The sequence below is a fragment of the Dipodomys merriami genome, unplaced genomic scaffold (assembly GCF_024711535.1).
Source record: "Dipodomys merriami isolate MVZ:Mamm:240054 unplaced genomic scaffold, mDipMer1.0.p SCAF_8, whole genome shotgun sequence".
Lineage (NCBI taxonomy): Eukaryota > Metazoa > Chordata > Mammalia > Rodentia > Heteromyidae > Dipodomys > Dipodomys merriami.
Genome location: NW_027206401.1, coordinates 56,836,245 through 56,857,475, shown reverse-complemented (window position 1 = coordinate 56,857,475; position 21,231 = coordinate 56,836,245). Strand labels below are relative to the sequence as shown.

The 21,231-nt window shown below is 43.0% G+C and overlaps 1 protein-coding gene across 1 annotated transcript in view; it reads right to left on the bottom strand.

Moving 5' to 3' along the window:
• Positions 1–21,231, bottom strand: part of Me1 (malic enzyme 1) — a 106,781-nt gene that overhangs the window by 41,544 nt on the left and 44,006 nt on the right. Inside the window, exons 4-6 of the mRNA XM_070011038.1 lie at positions 19,068–19,143; positions 16,017–16,178; positions 9,048–9,151 (exon numbers count right to left, since the gene is read on the bottom strand). Of these exons, the coding sequence (XP_069867139.1) occupies positions 9,048–9,151; positions 16,017–16,178; positions 19,068–19,143 (342 nt within the window). The remainder of the gene's footprint in view (positions 1–9,047; positions 9,152–16,016; positions 16,179–19,067; positions 19,144–21,231) is intronic.

Below are 21,231 nucleotides of genomic sequence, written 5' to 3'. Positions count from 1 at the left end.
CATCCTGGATGCTCGATAAAAGTGGATACTTAGTACAATTTTCTAATTATTAAGAAATAATGTGAGCCGGGCACCAGTGGCTCATGCCTGTAATCCTAGCTACTCAGGAGGCTGAGATCTGAGGATCGCAGTTCAAAGCCAGCCCGGGCAGGAAAGTCCGTGAAACTCTTATCTCCAATAAACCAGAAAACAGGAAGTGGTGCTATAGCTCAAGTGGTAGAGCTAAAGAGCTGAGGGACAGCACCCAGGCCCAGAGTTCAAGCCCCACGACTGACGAAAGAAAGAAAGAAAGAAAGAAAGAAAGAAAGAAAGAAAGAAAGAAAGAAAGAAAGAAGGAAGGAAGGAAGGAAGGAAGGAAGGAAGGAAGGAAGGAAGGAAGGAAGGAAGGAAGGAAGGAAGGAAGGAAGGGAATCAAAATAAGCTGAGTGAAAACCTCTGTCTCCAGGTGTGACCTCCTAGAGTGTGGCTCTGAAGAAAAGGCAAATTGAATATTAGACTACTCTTCCACAGAAAAAAACCCGGATGCATCCAACACATGTGTCCCATGTGCTTGCTAGGACTCAAGCTCTGTGGTACAGCCCTGACAGAATAGATAAAAATCCCTGCCTTCGTACTTTTCATTTTTTTTTGTGCAAGCATAATATTAAATTAGTAATGAGTCTTAAGGTTAGAGGCAATATGGAGAAAAATAAACCAGAGAAAGGGACACTGCTGCAGCAAGATGGAGTTTTACAGGAGAAAAAGCTGAACTAGGAAAGGCAGGCACGGAGGAAAGACTGGATCAGAGGAGGGAGGAAGAGAAGCACTGAGCATCATGGAGGAGAAGAAATAGCTTCAATGAATCTTGGCCTAGGCTTTCCTGGCTGGGTGGTGGTAGGAAGTTACTTAATCTCTCTGTGCTTTGTTTTCCTTTCTGTGAGAATGGGTGAATAATGATAGGAATCTCACAGAGGGGTCTTACAACTGATCTTGGTACCTATCTGAAAAATGTACTAGTTATTGTGATAGTTATTTGTGTTATTATATGTGTGGAAAGAGACCAGGTGATTTTTTATGTGTCATAGAAAAGTGAGAAGAAATAATTCTTCTTTAGCTTTTAATCCACTGTGTTCTCTTGATAGCAACAGAGAAAGATCTGCTTCAACTTTTGAAGACTGAAGTCTACTACACAGGAATGCACATGGAGAGTCAACTTGTTTACTGAGAGATTATTTTGAATGTTGAGAAACAATTCAAAGCCAAGGCAGCTGAGCATTTGTTTTAAAAAGTGTTCTTTAAGGGCCGGGATGTGGCTCAGTGGCAAAGTGCTTGCTCAGCAAGTGCAACGTCCTGGGTTTGATCTCCAGTACCAAAAAAGAAAAGACAAAAAAGAAAAAGAGTTCCCTAAAAAAGAATTCTCTTTAGCATCTAACATTTATGCCGGCTAAGTTTCGTGTTAAAGGTACACTTAAAAGCAAATTCTCTTGTGTTTATAATAGGAAAATATACAAACGATCAACTAAGGAGGTCAGATATTCTAAGGAAATTGATTTCTTATGAAACAGAATATTCCAAAAATGTGTTTATATTAGAAGTTAGACTCGGAGTGCTCATAGACTCAGAGTGCTCAATGCAACAAAAACGGCCTTTATGAACTACATTGGTGCCAGAACTTTTCCATTAAAACAGCTATAAAAGAATTAACATCAAGTTACCCTGAAATTTACTTTAGATTATATTCTATATTAAATATGAAATATATATGGCTAACATTTTACTTTCCATAAAATATTTTTCATGGAAATATTTATGCTTCAAAAATTAAGTAGATATACAATCACTCTGTGTTATTCATTTATGAAGCAATGTGAAGTTTGACCCTCTGAAAATCCATAGGGAACTGAAACACTCAAGGATTCAGAATCACTTTTGGGCAGTTGTCCCCACATACACCCAGAAACTAAAATTTGTTCTATATTAAATGTTCTTTATAAAATTTGTTCTGTATACGGAGAGGTGGGAGGTGGAAAGGCAGGAAGGCGAGGCATACACATCGGGTCGGAAGGAGACGTGCAGGTAGAAGCCATTAAGGAAGGGGTAAGGGAGACCCGTACTCACTGCGGTGGTGACAGACAGAAAATGGTAGGCTCAGGTCCCAGGAGTTGGGCCATGCTTACCAAAGTGGATGAAAGAGATTACAGAGGAATTTCCTGAATGGATTTAGTAATTAATCTGGTTGTTTTTTGTTTTTTTTTTTGTCGTGGGGCTTGAACTCTGGGGCTTGAATTTAAATATAAATACATGGCTTTGGGACAAACTACAAATTGTGAATAAGACTGAGTAGCAAAACACCACCTTGGAAATCATGCCTAGAGTTTTGTAATGACTCCAGCAATCCCTGTTCACTATAATTTAAATAACTACAGTCATTTAAATTTTTTAATTAAAAGGACAATAAGAAAAAAAGTTTCTCCAGTTGGAAAAAAAATCCATCCTATTAATTAATCACTCCTATGAATTCATGCAAAACCACAAAATAAAAAAATAAGCATTAAAAATATATAAATACATGGGACAACAGTGGAGATCACAGAAGATGCTAAACAATGATACCCGTCTTTCCTTTGGGATTCATCAGGTGATACTGATAGAGAAAAAGGAGAGAATTAAAGCCAGTGTAGTTGTGTGGTGTGAATGGCTTATGTCGGCCTCCATCTTCTCGTTCTTGCAAGCATTCAGTTATTTTACCATGCACTATTTTTCCTCTGATAGTACTTCGTATTATGAATTTCCATTGAGGTTGACAATGCAAACAAATATAATGCAAGGCAAATCAAAACTGTAAAAATATTTTTTGTCTTTCAAGTTTCTGTGAAATAAAATTTTTAGAGCAATGGAAAACTAAAGTTCATGTAAAGCCAAAACAAAGGTATTTTAAATGCTGAACACGAAGTTTATTCCTCAAGTGTAATTATATGTCAAATGTAATTATAAAATGTGGCAATTAAACATGTTCTCTGCCTCACAGTGACGCATCATGTCATCACTGGATTCTGAGATCCAGACTAGCTCTGAATGTGGGCACAGGGTGCACATTCCCAGCACTGCCACAGAACCCCAACTTTAAGGCTCTTTACCACTTAAGGCAGAAATCTTGACATTCTTAAATACACCTTCCATACATGCAGAGAAACACTTCAGACTAAACCTTAAATTTGTCTATATAATTAATCAAATCTTTAGTTTACTTTAGGTAAAGCCATGGATTTGGGAAATTATGTTTCTCTGGTTTATGTTAGGGCCTTGTAGCTTGATAAAGGTCAGATTTGATGTCTAAAGAATGGTTTCAACAGTAGTGACTTTATATCTACTTCTCAGTACAAAATAATGTAGCATAGTAAACAAACAAACAAAAATACTCCCTTGACAATGATGTTCTGTGCCTTGCAGTACATTCTAGTAATGAAAACAGGGAATCATGGCAGAATACATTCACAAGACTCATGAAAACTGGACACAGCCAGTATAAACCCAGGTTACAGAATGCTGGAATTCATGTCATTGGTTACAGTACTATAGGACCAGACACAGAGAGCAGGAAAGTGTTACACCACATCCAGACACAAACAGCAGATGGGACTTGCTGAAACTCTCTTACCCACAGCTAGACAGGGATAAAGACAAATCTAACATGTATTTATTCACCTCAAATGTGCTTTGGAAGATAAATACACACATACTAATACCTATCACTTGTAGTCCTTTTATGACCTACCTGTTGTGTTCACTGGCAAGGTGGAAAGATAGAAAGAGATGGCATAGCCTGGCACTGGTGACTCACGCCTATAATCCTAGTTACTCAGGAGGCTGAGATCTGAGGATTGTGGTTCTAAGCCAACCCAAGCAAGAAAATCCATGAGACTCTTAGCTCAGATAAACTACTCAGAAAAAGCTGGAAGTGGTGCTGTGACTCAAGTAGTAGAATGCAGCCTTGAGCAAAAAAGAAGCTCAGGGATAGTACCTAGGCCCTGAGTTCAAGCTCCATGCTTGGAGAGAGAAGGGGGAAGAGGGACAGAGGGAGAGAGGAAGAAGGAAGGAAGGAAGGAAGGAAGGAAGGAAGGAAGGAAGGAAGGAAGGAAGGAAGGAAGGAAGGAAGGAAGGAAGGAAGGAAGGAAGGAGCTGGCATTAGAAATAGCTATACAGAAACAATGAATCTGATCTTCCTTGGATAGGAGAGTAGAAAAAAGAAAACCTCATATGCCTTGGAAACACGATGGCCCACTTCCCACTGGGAAGCTCTTTTCTCTACGTGTGGCTTTGTTAGCTTTGGGCCACAAGGAAGAACAGCTGACCGTGTCCCATAGAGGTTTGTGGTTTCATCAAACTTTTAGGAAAACCAAACTAAATACGCTAGCCACAATATCCAGTGGTATACAAAAAGGCCTCAAATGTTTATAGATGAAACCACACAGGTATAGATTTGTCCTGCTAATCTGAAAAATGGAGCAGACATAAAGGCCATGAGGTGGAAGAAGGTAACACAGTCCATCTTGAAATCAACCACAATAGAAATGGCAGAAAGAAAAAATGGCCAGTGCCAGTGGCGAGGCCTAAAATCCTGGCTGCTCAGGAGGCGGAGATCTGAGGATGGTAGTTTGAAGCCAGCCAGGGCGGGCAAGTCCAGGGACCTCATCTCCAAATAACCACCAGAAAGCTGGAGTAGAGGTATGGCTCACATGATAAGAGCAACCAGAGCTGAGGGACAGTGCACCGGCCCTGAGTTCAAGCCCCAGGACTGGCACCCCCCAAATCCCAAAATGCAGAAGAAGGGTAAGAGGGGAGAAAATCAACCCTGTGAGTGTGAGGAACATCAATCAAGTTCACAAACTAATGACTTCTTCAGAAAAAAAAAGACACTATTAATAACTGACAAAAAACATTAAACCTGGCCAAGATAACTCTAGAGCCACGCAGATTACTTTCTTGAGTCCTGACAGGCAACCTCCAGAGCTCAGACCACCTTCGAGCCACTGGATGGTCTGGTCTGACTCAGGCACGCAGCCAAGGCTTTAGTTCAACAGGCACTCAGTGGCAGCAACAGCCACATTGGACCACAGGACACTCCACCACTGCTGCCCCCTGCAGCCCCCATCTGACCATGCTCTACCTCTGCAGCCCCCTGAAGCCCTCACCTGACCACACTCCACCCCTACAGCCCTCATCTGACCACATTCCACCCCTGCAGCCCCCATCTGACCACGCTCCACCCCTGCAGCTCCCTACAGCCCTCACCTGACCACATTCCACCCCTGTAGCTCCTGCTCAGCCTTGGATCAAGGCTATTGCTCTCAAAAGTATCGGGACAGATCAAATAACATGTGTGCCGGCGGCCACGGTCACAGTAGTATACCTTAATATTAAGATAACCATCTTTTAGACACTAGTGCTTCCCTATAACTGTTTATTTTAACCATTAAAAGAGAGACAAGAAAATTTAAAATATGGTCTTGTCCAAAAGGATTTATTTTCCTTTCATTAGAAACGATTAGTAATCATAGGCTGGTTCTAGCCAACATCTCAAGATCCTATCAGAAAAAAAAAAAAAAGCCAGCTATAGGCAAAACACACTGAGCATGTAGCTGAGAGCTAGGCTCCTGTCGAACCAGCCCAGGCTGAGTTCAAACATCAGCACAAAACGGCAACAAAACCCAAAGATCAATGGCCGTAACAGGGCATAGTCATCTGGTGATGCCTTATGCTAGCTACCTTGGGCTGTACTGCTTAAGCCACGTCCCTGCCCACCTTTGCCCCAGTTATTTTTCTGATAGGCTCTTGGATTTTTGCCCAGAGCTAGTTTCAGTCCTCCTATTTATGGCCTCTCCCCACAGTGAGGCACAGGGTTGCACACGGCCACGCCCGGCTTAGCTATACAAATTGCTGATTGCTCTTGCTATTAAGTCACAATCTAAACCTTACCTAAGAGTTTACAGGGTAGAACATTTTAAATTAAATAACAACTGTACCGATGCAATCTTAAACATAAGACCTTCTCAACTATTTCTATGAATAAGTATAGCTGAAGTATGATAACAAATAACTCAAGTATATGTTTTAAAGTAGCTCATGTTAACTGGCAAATATACTCTATTGAGAACTTGAATAATGAGAGATTTGATCAACTGCAAATATTATTCAAATGGATGAAAACTTCATTTTCTGCTGTTGGTACAACTTCTTAAAAATAAACACTATAAGGAGAAAACACAAGCAAGTATGTCTCCAGCTGCAGTTAATTCTAGGGATGAGATTATTTGTACAGAGAACCAAGCTACCCATGTGTTTTTAAGTAGTAATGGTTTCTGTGGCTATACAATAAAAAATGGTAGCCTGCCAGCTGGCGTGACAAACCTCCCTCGGAATACATTACTAAAATAATGGCAGAATTGTGGGAGTGAAGATGGCCCAAAATGCAACATGAGAAGCGAGGTGGCTTCCAGCTCACATGCAACTGCAGACCAAGTTCTAAGAAAGAGAAGTATCTCTTTTTTGGCATGAAATAAAAACGCAAGGGCTTCATCAAATTAAATCAACAAAAACACTTAAGAAATTTTAAAGCCACAGTGGAACTATCCTAACATCATCTATATCCCAGGGCTTCCTAGCTGTTAGGGATGACCGTAAAAGAAAGATGAGCAGTGACATTAGAGAGCTTAGTTACATGGCAAGGTCGGAGGAGTGAGTGGCTTTTGAACTTGGGGCCTTGTGCTTGGTGAGCAGGAGTCTGCCCCTTGGACTGCACCACTAGCCTTTTGTGTGTTTGTTTGTTTTGCTTCGGTTATTTTTGAGACAGGGTCTTATGCTTGTGCCTGTTTTTGCTTTATTTTTTTATTTTTGGTGTTGGTAGTGGGGCTTGAACTCAAGACTTGGGTGCTATACCTTGGCTTTTTTCACTCAAGGTTAACCCTCCATATTGCTTGAGACCCAGCTCCACTTTTGGCTTTTGAGTGGTTAATTGGAGATAAGAGTCTCGTGATGTTTCCTGTGTAGGCCGGCTTTGAATTGCGATCCTCAGATCTCAGCCTGCTGAGTGGCTAGGATTACAGGTGTGAGCCACCAGTGCCCAGCAAAAGGCAATTTAAAAAAAAGTGGGACACTTTAGAACAAACTAGGAGTCATGGAAGTACCTAAAGATCTTTATGAGACTCTATCAGAAATACAGACATTTCATGAATGTCATTTCAAATATAATACAACTAAACAAGAGGCAGAATATAATCAGGCTCTTAAAATAACAAAACAGCCAGGTGCTGGTGGCTCATGTCTGTAATACTGGCTACTCAGGAGGCTGAGATCTGAGGATCACAGTTTAAAGCCAACCAGCCTGGTCAGGGAAGCCTAATGAACCACCAGAAACCCAGAAGTGGTGCTGTGGCTTAAAATGGTAGAGTGCTAGACTTGAGCTAAAGAACTCAGGGACAGCACCCAGGCCCTGAGTTCAAGTCCCATAACAACCTCTCTCCTTTAATTTAAAAAAAAAAAAGCGGAAAGATGAATAGATAAATTATTGGTATCAAGACTGTGCAGATACAGACAGTAAGTACTATTTGCCCCTTTAGAAATGGCCAGCATGATGTCACATGACACCACAGAAGGTCGATGGACCTCTCCCTGTACTCCACTGCTCTACTCACACCCCTGTCAGATGGGCCATCACCATAAGGACGTGCTCATTCACTGTCTACGGGGCCACAGCCCTTCCTGCCGTATGAATTACTAACAACAGAGGTCAGCTGAAATGAATGTCTGAAAACCTACTGTAGAGAAGGAAGGCCGACAGAAATAACTTTTTAAATAATAATACTCTCAAGTAAGAGAAATATTTACTAGTGTGAAGACAACTACTGTAAGTCTAATATGAATGTTAGCTGATATTGTTTATACTAGTGAGATACATTGTTTATTTTAATGTCAGAGTTTCCATCTGTCATATCGCATGTGCAACATCTTTACCAATTCAGAGTCCTTAAAAAATAGACCACTTCAGGAGTTGGTTTTTGTTTTTTACCAGGGGCTTTTCATTGTGCTTTAAAAAAAAAACAACAAGCACAATCCCCAGGTGCTGGGATTCAAACCCAGGTCCCAAGGATGTGAAGTTCATGCCCAGCCTCATATAAAGCATCCAACATGCTTTTGAGTCAGTGTTGTCACCATTTTCTCTGTCACTTTCTTAAGTCTAGATTAATCAATAAAATGATCAACAAAACCCTGGTTTGCCCATTCTTGTAGTGCACATTCTCTTCTTGCCATTGTGTTACCATTGATGTAGAACTGGACAGATGCGTGCCATGATGAGTAGTAAAATTAAAATAGGAAGGGAAAAGAAAATAATAGTGGGAGTCTCTGTTTGAAAGGAGAAAAGAAAGGGAAACTTTTATAGTTGGTTCTTAACCTAGAACCAAAGGCTAACTGGGTTCGATGAGAATGTGGCACTACACTTTAAACAAATACTGTAATTAAATGGGAAGTTCGGGAACTGATTGGATTCCCTGGTTCTTGCTTTATTCTGGACCTTTGGACTTAGGACTTAGCCTCTCATGCTAGTCCCTCCCCCTCTCCCCCCTCCTTCTTCTTCTCTGAGCCCAGAAGTGTCAGAAAGTAGCACAGATGCCAAGACAAGGTGGTGTCAGGCGCCAGGGAGGGGCGCAGATGCCAACAAATGTTTAAAGGAATGGTTTCCTCTGTCCCACTAACCACAGCCATGCATCCCAACAGCCAGGAATCTCCAGAAATTCTCATACGAACAAGAGTCCTCGGTATGGCCACAGAGAACGCTTTGAGGGGCTGACATGTGACGAGGCTGCTTGGCCAGCCAGGGTCAGGAGCAGAGAGGACAGACAGACGCACACATACACTTCCATTCACATCATGTCTAACTATTAAACCATACTGTAGCAAAAGAGGAGGTTTTTTTTTTTGTTGTTTTTTTTTTTTTTAGTAATTATCTTGTTAGTGTATCTTTAGGTTGTTAAAGTTCAGCCCAAGAACAGAGGAAATAAAGATAGACGTACTTGGAAGAAACCGCCTCCATGAATTCATCCAAAAAGTTGTCGTAATCTGGACCTCTCACTCTTTTCTGCCGGAGTCCAATGTACAGCGGATCTTTAAGTAATGCCTGTTGCAACAAGAGAGAAAGAACAGAGATAATCACAAGCAAGTCATTTGTTCTCCCTTAGCCCGTTTCTGTATCTATAGAAAATAAACAAAAAGCAGAAAATCCTTTTTTTTTTTTTTAAAAAAAAAATCAAGGTGTAGCCCAGGCTCGTCTCAAACTCAAGAGTCTCTTGCCTCATTCTTCTCATTGGTCACCGGCATGCAGCACCATGGAAGGCAAAAGCCAATCCTGACAAAATGATTTACAGTTAACTCAGTTACTACCTAATGTCATTTATATTACATCTAGGGTGCATATATATACAAATATGCACACATGCAACATGTTATACACAGACATGTATAGTATATATAAGATAGCTATATTACCGTCAAAAATTCTGAATTTTTTTTTTTTTTTTTTTTGTCGGTCATGGGGCTTGAACTCCGGGCCTGGGCGCTGTCCCTCAGCTCTTCAGCTCAAGGCGAGCGCTCTACCACTTGAGCTACAGCGCCACTTCCGGTTTTCTGGTGGTTTATTGGAGATAGGAGTCTCACGGTCTCTCCTGCCCGGGCTGGCTTTGAACCGCGATCCTCAGATCTCAGCCTCCTGAGTAGCTAGGATTACAGGCGTGAGCCACCAGCGCCCGGCAAAAATTCTGAATTATTTTGAGTAAAAGGAAAGGAATCATGATCTCTCAGTGGTGCTAATTAGAAAAACTATCAACTCAGATTTTACACATGAAAACATAATTAAGTCTTAAAGTACTATATCAGCTTAGAAATGGAAAGGATGATTCTCTTCTTTTTTCCACTTGCAAAAGCAAAATTTTCAGAAAGCATTTAGATTTTATCTTTACTATAACTGACTTTAAAAAGAAAATTTTAACTTTGACAAGATTTTTATTTTTTTAAACTTTCCTGTTTCTTTCCTCCCTCCCTCCCTCCCTCCTTCCCTCCCTCCCTCATTTCTTCCCTTCCTTCCTTCCTCCCTCCCTCCCATCTCCCCTCTCCCTCCCTTTTTGAGGTAGCAGAGATTGAACTCAGCACCATGTGCTTACCAGGCAGGTGCTCTTCCACTTAGGTCACACCCTAGGCCTTTTTGCTTTGGTTATTTTTGAGGTCTTGAACCAGCATTCTCCCTATCTCCACTTCCAACCAATTGCTGGGATTACAGGCATAAGCCACTGTGCCAGGCTTAAGGTGTTTCTTAAAACTGCTGTGTCTCAGACAACGTTATTCTGTTCAGGTTTTAATATATACAATATTTGATATTATTTTAATACACCAGCTTGTGAGGTATAACTTATTTATAAAAAAAAAAAAAGAACCCCCATTCACAACAAAATCTTTTAGTAAACTGGAACAAAAATGTACATAATCAACTCAGTAGAAGGGGTCTGCACACAACCCACCATTCCCAGCATAGCTAGCAGTAGGGGGGGGAAAAGCAAAGCATAGACTGTCCGCCTAGCCTCGGCCGGAGGCTGTCACCATGATGACCACACAGGAAGGAGAAAGTGGGAGGGAGTGGGAAGGGAAGATGAACCAAAGCCAAGAACAAAGGTCACACAACTGCCTTTACATGTAGTGGATAGTTGAAAATGGAATAAATACATGCAACTCCATTTCTAACAGCCTTCTGAGTTTCCACACCCACCACCATGGTCTGTTCTGAAAAGGACTGTGAGAGCCTTCTTGTGTCCAGCAGGGCTGACCATGCTGGACACACGCTGGGGCCTAAAAGGCCAGCAGGGCGTTGTGCTCCTAGGCGGAGGAGGACAGAGACACAGAAATGGAAAAGGCCACTCTGGACCCTAGACTGCCCACAGGCGGGAAGCAGCCAGAGAAAGGGAAGGAGAAGGGCACTTCGGAGGACAGAGCCAGGAGGTCAGGGCAGACCCCAAAACTAGCACAATGAGCTTCGGAGACCCACCGAGGAAACAGAAGGAGCCCCAGAGACAAACAGGGGCCTTGATCAAAGCAGGCAGTGGGAACTCCCAACGGCAGGGAATCAGAGCTGACTGACCTCCAGCACACAAGACCAAAACATTCCTGTAAAAGAGGAATCCATACAGCTTTGGAGGTGTGGTGCTGTCAACCAGGTCCATGTGTCTGGATCATCTGAGAGTAGGGTTTACTCCCAGCCAATAGAAAGCCCAGCCATGTTCTCCGATTGTAAGTGTTCAATGGCCTTCTCATTCCTTGTGAAATTCTCTGGGTTACTTGTGTTCTGCATCATAAGGGGAGAAGCCTTCTAGCTAGTGAGACGTGAACATGGCAAGTCACAGAAGTATATTTCAGATAAAATATAGTTTATGACCAAGTGTGGTAAAAACCAGCTGCTCCTTAAGGCATTAAAAAAGAAAAAGGTTAAAAAAATATATTGGCAGGCTTCTGAGCTGCTGGGGTTGAAGTGCCAATATGCTACTGATGGCTGCCAACGTTAAAATACTTTCTCCCTGTCTGGAATATATTTAGACTTCTAAATGAATTAGAGAAAGAACACAGTTGAGGGAAAAATGTCACATTTTTCTCCCATTCTTTCCCATGCTAATGAAGTCTAGACTACCCAAAAGTCTAGCTACCATGTAAATTTCAACTTACAAAATTTATGAACAAGATAAGCTTTTGAATTGAATCAGAAACCTGTACCATTCCTTCAGTAAGTGTCCCTGCCAAAAAGGAATTCTTCAAAAATCTAACAAGATTAAGAAAAATAAGACAGGACTTAAAAACTGAGAGCATTCTTATAAATGCTGAAATATATATATATATATATATATATATATATATATATATAGTAATTCAATAAGATTACTCAATTTTTATAATGGCTTCACAGACTAAGCAGTCTGGCACCTGAGGAAGTAGTTTAATTAAGTAGAACAACTTTTTTGGCATGACTGGGGATTGAAGCCAGGACACAGGCAAGCAAGTTCTCTTCCATGTGAGCCATGAGCCCCGCTCCTGAGCATATAATAAAAGGAATGCAAGTCGACATACAGCAGCGACACCCACATCACACGTTACACTGTAACAGCTCTGCTCACAAGGCCTGACTACAGAATCAGCCAGTGCTCCCATAACTGAGGAATGAGTAAAGAAGTATATATGCTGAAGACATAATGGATATTATGTGTGTATACATGATTTGTTTGGCGAAATAAGCCAAATTCAGAATGACACACATCAATCAACCCTGTCTTCTATCACGTACGGGATTTAGATCCAACACAAGGAAAAGTGACAAGAATGTACACTGGGGGCGGGGAAGGGCAGAAGGGTGGAAGGAAAGGGTGCTGGGTAAATATGAATGAAGTAATTCATACACATGAATGAAAGCAGGACAACGAGGCCCATTGAAAATTGTCTAAAAGAGGCAGAAGCAAGGAGGGAGTAGGGGGTGGATTGGATCGAGCGAAATTCGAGGGCAGTCTTGCACTCGCGCTTCTCTTTTCCGTTGGCCCCTACTTCAGCCCTGTTCTTGCTAGCGCTTCCACCCGTGAGACTCTTGTGAGAACCTGGAACGCCCCCCACATGTGGACCTGGGACAGTGACAAAACCCAGCCAGCGGGAGCCAGGAGTTTAGTCTCACAGGTATGGAAGGCATCTGTTGAGCTCTGGAACAGCCTTTCTCTCCATCTCTATTTTTGTCTGACTTCTTTTGTGGGTAATTAACCTTTTGTGTGCCTCCTAAGATGGCGGGGCACCTAAGATGGTGGTGTTGATGGAGACAGAAGTCTGCCCCTTTCCCAGCCCATGTGCAGATTCCAACTTCAAAATCCAGCTTCCTGACAGGTGCGGGTGGCTCCCACCTGTGATCTACCCAGGAGGCTGAGATACCAGGACCATGGCTCAAAGCCAGTCTTGACAGGAAAGTCCCTAAGATTCTTATCTCCAATTAACCACCAAAAAGCCAGAAATGGCAGAGTGCTAGCTTTAAGTGAAAAAGCTCAACAGTGCCCAGGCCTGAGTTCAAGACCTAGGACTTGGCTGGTGCACACACACATGCACGCATGCACGCACACACGCACATGCACACACACACACACACACGCACATGCACACACACACACACACACACACACACAAGAATGGATATCCTGGGCCTATTCTCTTTGTTCCCTGTTTGTTTTAAAGGTACCTAGGCAACTGGACCCCCCAGCCTGCCTAGAAGGTCAGAGGGTCGGCAGCCTTGGAGGTGGAGGGTCGGGAAGATACAATAATTAAGGTAGAATGCTCTCAGCGAGATCACTGCCTGCTTCTTAATCCTTAATGTGGACAGAGATTTAAGGGTACTGGGTTCAGGGTTCATATGAAAGGAACTCAGAAGGGGGGTGCCTCTGGGGCCTCCAAAGCATCAAGGTAGCTGGGAACCTCTCCATTTTCTTGCACTCTCTTCCTTCTTTCTCTCAAGGCATAAAGGAAATGAAGATGGGAACTGTGGTTAGCAAACCAGGGGACCTGTGCACACATGAGGGACTTCCAGGAAAAGAAATGTGTCACATGGATTCAGTATGTCAGATGATGGAAAATCTGAGCTTTAAGTGGAAGCTTTGATTTTAATACTATTCTCCAGCAAGATTTATTGTGTAAATGGCAGCAAGAACAATCTCAAATTCCATAAATCCAGCTTTTTTTCTGATGGCAGAAATATTATATTGCAAAGAAGACTCTGGAATCCTTTTCAGAGGGTGCTGGGAAATTGTTAGATAGATGTACTATCACTGCCATTACTTTTTACCTCAGATAGCAGGTCTTGAGATGTTCTGTTCTCAGTCTGGTGAATTCTGACACTCTACCACTTGGGCCACACCTCCAGCCCTTTTTTTGGCTTGTTTTTCTAAGAGGGTTTTGCTTTTGCCTGGGTTAACAGTCTTGTTAGTGATCCTCCTAACTGAGCCACTGAGATCTTCTCAACAGATTATGGTCTTTGAACAAGGTACTGATTGATTCCTCAATACTAACTGTATCCTGCCCCTCCCCCTCCCCCTAACCCAGTGAATGACAGCACAGAATTCCCAGTCCACACAAACCAAGAGGCGACTGAAGTTCAGCTCACATTGTAGCATCCCATTTGAAATGTTTGGGCTGTAGTGTATTTGTTTGACTAGATCAGGATCCTTAAAGGGGAAAGAACCACCTTATGTTCAACACCTGTCATTGGTTTAGAAAACAAAACTTAGACTGTTTAAAATGTCACAGAAGGCCGGGCGCTGGTGGCTCACGCCTGTAATCCTAGCTACTCAGGAGGCTGAGATCTGAGGATCGCGGTTCAAAGCCAGCCCGGGCAGGAGAGACCGTGAGACTCCTATCTCCAATAAACCACCAGAAAACTGGAAGTGGCGCTGTAGCTCAAGTGGTAGAGCGCTCGCCTTGAGCTGAAGAGCTGAGGGACAGCGCCCAGGCCCAGAGTTCAAGCCCAACGACTGACAAAAAAAAAAAAAAAAAAATGTCACAGAAGAAGAAATTTGGAGGTGAATGGCAGAATGAGACACCGAGTACATCTCTACAAGGCAATGTGTTTCATTAAGAAAAAAGCAGCAATGAAAAACTCTAAGACTGCTGGTCAACTTGACAATTTTAAGGCCTATATGCTGAGTCACTGTTTCCTACAACTAATACAATCTATGACTGGACTCAGCAGCTCCTGCCTGTAATCCCAGCTGCTCAGGAAACGGAGATCTGAGACTCACAGTTTGAAGCCAGAGGGAACAGAAAAGTCTGTGAGGCTCTTATGACATATCAACCACCAATAAGCCAGAAATACAGCTGTGGCTCAGTGGTGGAGCACTAGCATTGATCACAGAAGCTCAGGGACAGCACCCAGGCCCCAAGTTCAAACCCCAAGACCAGTACCCCCCCAAAAAAAATCACTGGTGCACAACTTTTTCCGCCCCTACATTAAACTGACAATCTCTCAGAAGAGGCCCAGGTTTAAAGCTGAATTGTTGAAAAAGATTTACATGCTGGGCTGGGAAGGTGGCTCAGTGGTAGAGCACTTGCCTTGCATGCCTGAGGCCCTGGGTTCGATTCCTCAGCACCACATAAACAGAAAAAGCCGGAAGTGGCACTGTGACTCAAGCGGTAGAGCACTCGCCTTGAGCTGAAGAGCTGGGGGACAGCTTCCAGGCCCAGAGTTCAGGCCCCAGGACCAGCAAAAAAAAAAAAGATTTACATGCTGATCTGATGACTCTTCATTCCTAGGATTGAGTTTGTGACATCTTTTTTTAACTGATTTGACATCGAGGTAACTTATCATGAAACAATGTTTTAAAATAAATGAAAAATGAAGAAGTTTTCATGCTCAATGTACCTATGACTTATTTAGAAGAACTGTTTAAAAAAATCAGCCTTGATCATTTCGGAACCATTTCTATCAATACTGATCAGGAAAAAAACGTGAGCCACACACAGGCCCTGAGCTCAAGCCCGAGTATAGGGGCTTGAAAAGAAAAGGAAAAGAAACATAATCACGTTACAGAGGAGAGCAATGAGAACAGAGAACATCATGTTTAGTGGGGTTGGGTAGCACACACCTGTAACCTCAGTTACTTAGAAGGTGGTTGGCAGGAAGATCAACTAGGGTGAAGTTAGCCAGCCCTATCTCAAAAAGAAAATAAATATTGAAGGAAATTAAATAAAATACAAAACCAAAAAGGGTTGGGTGGGGAGTGCTTGCCCGGCATGGGCAAGGCCGGGCTGATTAAAATTAATTAATTAATTAATAATGTTCTTATCAAAGTTGGAGAGAGATGTGTGTATAAGAGAGATACACACACAGAAAAGAACAAACTCTAGGGAAGTTCACGGAATAACTTGGAGACACAGGTGAGCATGCCAGCATGGGTGGTGGTGTTCAGAGGCATCCGGGACACACTCACCTCGTTCTGTGTGCCCACGTCCAGCAGCACGGGCAGGCACTGCTGCGGGTTGACACCCCCGCAGGCTGTGTACAGCGCCAGCTTGCCCACGGGGATGCCCATGCCGTTGCAGCCCAGGTCACCCAGGCCCAGGATGCGCTCCCCGTCCGTCACCACCACAGCCTGCAAAAGAACACAACCGCCCGTGTGGATGGCACACACACGCTGAGACCCGGCTTCCCCGGCTCCAGGCTGCAGCTCGTTAACGCGCATGCAACTGAAATACCAGGCCGCCAGACAACACAGCAAGAACATCTTTGGGAAAGACTGTGTGCTGGTTGTTGTAGAAGAATGGGGAAAAAGAAGTAGATTTATATAATATATATTATTTACGTATTATTTATATATTTATTTAATGAATTCTTTTGTGCTGGCCCTGAGCTTTTTTTGCCCAAGGCTAGCACTATACCACTTGAGCCACAGCTTCACTTCTGGCTTTTCACTGGTTAACTGGAGATGAGAGGCTCATGGACTTTGCTGTCTGAGCTGGCTTTGAGCCTTGATTCTTGGTTCTCAGCCACCTGAGTAGCTAGGATTACAGGCATGATCCACCAGCACCTGGAGGTTTATATATTTTAATGATGAGCTCTACATGCTTAATTAGGTCACTGTCAAAAGAAAAACATGAACACATAAAGATTCAAACAGCTCAAAACCTTAGTCTTCAATCCAGGTGGCCAAGAGGGAAATAAGAGCTCACACTGGGAACCAAAGAAGCATCAGGTGGCTTGAGTGCACTCACCTGGCCCTGAGATCCCGCATGGATGGCAGTAGCCGCAGGACTGGCAGACTGAGGGCCTCTGCTTTCTAACTCCTGCAATCTCCTGGTCCTGTCTCACTCTTGGATACTTAGCACTGCTTCTACCACCATCATCTGCTACCTGCTCATCTTCCACTACACGTCACAGATTTCTGTGGCCTCTTTCATTTTTTGCACGGGAAGCAGTACTGGCATTTTTGAACTCAGCTCCTCGCACTTGTTAGGCAAGTGCTCTACCACTCAGCCACGCCTCCAGACCCCTCCCTTTTTTGCTTTTATTTTTCAGATTGAGTCTCGTGCTTTTTACTCAAACATGACTTGGGCAATGTTTCCACTTGCCAAGTTGTTGGGCTTACAGCCCTGAGCCACTACTCTTACCCTATTTAGCTGATTTCTAACCACCCTGAATAATTTTTTTTTACAAAGCCTATATTTCAATCATGCAAAGATTTTAGCCTTAATTGTAACTGTCTTATAATCCAATCTATTGCACAAGGTTTTGACTAAGCATAGTCAAAAATGGAATACATTTTTCTTAAATCAAAATGCTTCACAACAGCAATTTTAAGTTCTTCTGCACACATCACTCGGCTCAACTGATGTGGTCAAACTCAGCCAGTTCTACTATTGTCTTGTGTGTTCAAATCCTATGTGATCTGCTAAAAATCTACCCTTAGTTTCATGAAAATTCGCGTCCCCAAAATGAATGGTGTTCAAAAAGCAAGCTAAAAAGGGGACATTCATGTGTGTGCTTTAAACAACACTGTGAAATGTTTAGATTCGTTGAGAGGAAGCCCATCTCAGGTGGAAGCTAGGTGGCTTTATCTGGAAATGAATTGAGCCCCCACCCTGCAGGACTGTGCTACTCTACATGTTCTGAGAGTCCAGGTTTTACCCCGTGGAGCCACATGGAATGTGGACTGCCAGGGTCCGCTATACACTTGAGCATCATTGTTAGAACCAATGCATCTGACATCTTCATTCTGTGATTCACGGTCCCTTCATGAGGTGATGAGAAACAACTTAGCAGATGATCCACAAAGTACTGCGACTCAAACAATCCGTGGGATGATAGCAGCTCTTTGGCCTTGGATAGAGCTGTGAATTTAAGTGTGCTTCTTGTAAAAAGAGGCTAATAACTATCCTTTTCAGAGTTGCTGGATCAAACTAGGAATCCACCATGTACTGCTTACTACCAGATATTGGCACCTTGCACATGGTAAATGAGAGATAAATACTAGTCAGCTGGGTAAATCCATGATTCCATGAAGTGAACTATGCTGTACTTGATACCTGGCACATTTCAAAGTCTACGGTCAATTGTGGCTGCTAATACTATTACCATCATTTCCCAGATCTAATGTGCACAGGCGCACAGGGCTTTAGAAAGCACATCGGGAGCAGATCCATTCTGCTCCTCTGATGCCACAGATTAGGAAATGGAGATCAGAAAGCTGAAATCATTCCTCTAATGGTGAGTGATGTACTTAATATCAAAGAGGAGAACCTGGCTACGTTAATTGAGTCAAGCACTCTCTACAGTATGCATACCGCTGAAGGTACAGGGGCTTGAACTCAAGGCCTCAGACTCTCGCTCATGACTTTTTTTTTTCTCACAGATGGTGCTTTCCCACTGGAACCACACCTCTACTTCTGATTTTTGCTGATTATCTGGAGATAAGAGTCTGTTGGATTTGTCTGCCAAGGCTGGCTTTGAACCTAGATTGTTAGATCCTAGCCTCCTAAGTAGCTAAGAATATAGGCAAGAGCCACAAACACCCAGCTTTAATTTCCTTTAACTTCCTGATTACCTATATTATAAAGCTTTTTAAAACTTGCCTTGAAAGTAAATTCAGTTGGAAGGCTGAGAATGAGAAGATCATGGTTCAAGGCCAGAGTAGAAGTCTGGAAGGTGGCTCAGTGATAGAGTGCTTGCCTAGCATGTATGAGGCCCTGGGTTTGATTCCTCAGTACCACATAAACAGAAAAAAACCAAAGTGGTGCTGTGCTTGAAGTGGCAGAGCACTATCCTTGAGCAAAAGAAGCTCAGAGACAGTGCCCAGGACCTGAGTTCAAGCCCCAGGACAGGCAAAAACTAAATTAATAATAATACACTATGAAAAAACAGGTACTTTTCACTGGAAAGACTAGTGACTGCCAGTTGCTCTATTAAGAATCATCGCTGTGATTTAAACTGTTCCATAGGACAGAAGGACAAGAGACGGCCTCCGTGGAGCTGGGCGCCGCCTCACCTTGATGACGTCTTCCGGCCAGGCGTTGAGAACCGAAGCAATGTGACCCCGGTCATGGATGCTGATGAAGAGGCCTCTGTGGAGAGAAGGGAGGCGTCGTCATTCACTTCCCACCTTCAAATTCACAAACATTTACTTGTTCTCTTATTTGGTTTTCTTGGTGCCAGTCCTGGGGCTTTAACTCAGGGCCTGGGTGTTGTCCCTGAGCTTTCTTTATTCAAGACTAGCACTCTACCACTTGAGCCACAGCTTCTCTTCTGGCTTTTCAGTGGTTAATTGGAGGTAAGAGGCTCAGGGACTTTCCTTTTTAACTGCAACCCTCAAATCTCAGCCTCCTAAATGCTAGGATTATAGTTGTGAGTCACCAGCACACAGCTACATTTACTTATTTCAAAATAATATACCTCCAAAATATACCTCCAATATACCTTCAAAATTAATATACCTCCATGGTTACTAAATTGGGGAAAACCATTTCCTTACATTAGGGTTAGGGCTCCTCCAGGGAATGAAGAAATGAAACCATGCATTGACATCCACAGTGAAGATCAGCTTATTTTTATGTTAGGTAGCTTAAAATAATATGAGTAATGAACTCACTATTTTTAAAGATGGACTATAAAGAGCCTTACAACTCCTCTCAGAGTCACCTACTCTTGGATTAAATGAGATAATATATGTGAAAGCACTGTGAAAACTGAGCAGATGAGCCCAGGAGTGGGCACTTTATGTAGCAGAACACAGAACATGAGTGCATCCTTGGGAGGAGTTCACTAGGTTTTGTTTTGTTTTGTTTTTAACCTGTGGCTCAAGCTGTTTACTCCAATTCTGTTAATTAAACTCAACCGATGTCTTTAACATATCTGCCTACTCCATTTCTTACAAAAGCCTAACAAGTAACTTTATACCTTAAAAAAAATTAAATACTTTAAATCTTCACATAAAATTTGTTGGTTGTTTTTGTTTTTCCCAGTACTGGGGCTTGAACTCAGGGCGCCCTGGTGCTCGAGGCTAGGGCTCTACCACTTGAGGCACAGCTCCACATCCAGCTTTGGAGTGGTTCATTGGAGATAAGAATCTCATCATGGACTTTTCTGCCCAGACTGGCTTTGAACGGTGATGCTCAGCTCTCAGCCTCCTGAGTAGCTAGGATGACAGCTAGCTGGCCAGAGCAGAAAAGTCTGGAAGATGGCCTGTCCAGGTGTTTGTTTGTTTGGTAGTTTTTTTAAACTTTTTTCTTTGTATAGGGGATTGAACCCAGGACATTGCCTTTGATAGGCAAAAGCTTTGCCACTGAACTACATCCCAGTCCCACGTAAAAGTTTCATTTTAGCATTGTTATAACTCAAAAAGCCCATATATAACAAAAGTCTAGCTTGATGAACTATTATACTCACCTTCCCATGTCATATCAATTTAAACAGAGAATCTTGCCAGTTACCTAGAACCCAGAAATGTCTTATTCCCTCCTAAGAGTCATCTGACTTCTATCATGTCACTTCTTTTCCAGGTACTTATCATTTTATTACCCAAATCTGCCACTACCCCTAGGTGCTCTTCTGTGTCATTCGGTCAGTTTTCAACTCTCATCTTAGTTGACTTCTCAACTATGTTGCCCATTGTTGACCTGGCTGCTCAAAGTGGTCCTCTTCTTCTTCCTCCCTTCTCCCCCACACCCTCCTCCTTCTCTTCCTCCTTCTCCTCCATGATAAATCTCATCAACACCAAGCTCATAACACTGATCCCCAACTTTGTGATCACCCCTGGGCCCCAAAACACATTTCCCTTTCCCTTCTCACTTCCTTTCCTTTCCTTCTTTCCTTCCTCCCTCCCTTCCTCCTTCCTTTCCTTCCCCCTTCCCTCCCCCTTCTTTCCTTCCTTCTTTCCTTCCTTCTTTCCTCCCTTCTTTCCTTCCTTCCCTCCCTTCTTTCCTTTTTTTTTTTTTTTGGGTCCGGTCGTGGAGCCTGAACTCTGGGCCTAGGCGCTGTCCCTCAGCTCTTCAGCTCAAGGCTAGCACTCTACCACTTGAGCCACAGCGCCACTTCTGGCTTTTTTCTTATGTGGTGCTGAGGAATCGAACCCAGGGCCTTGAGCATGCAAGGCAAGCGCTCTACCACAGAGCCACCTTCCCAGCCCCTCTCCCTTCTTTCCTTTCTTCTCTCCC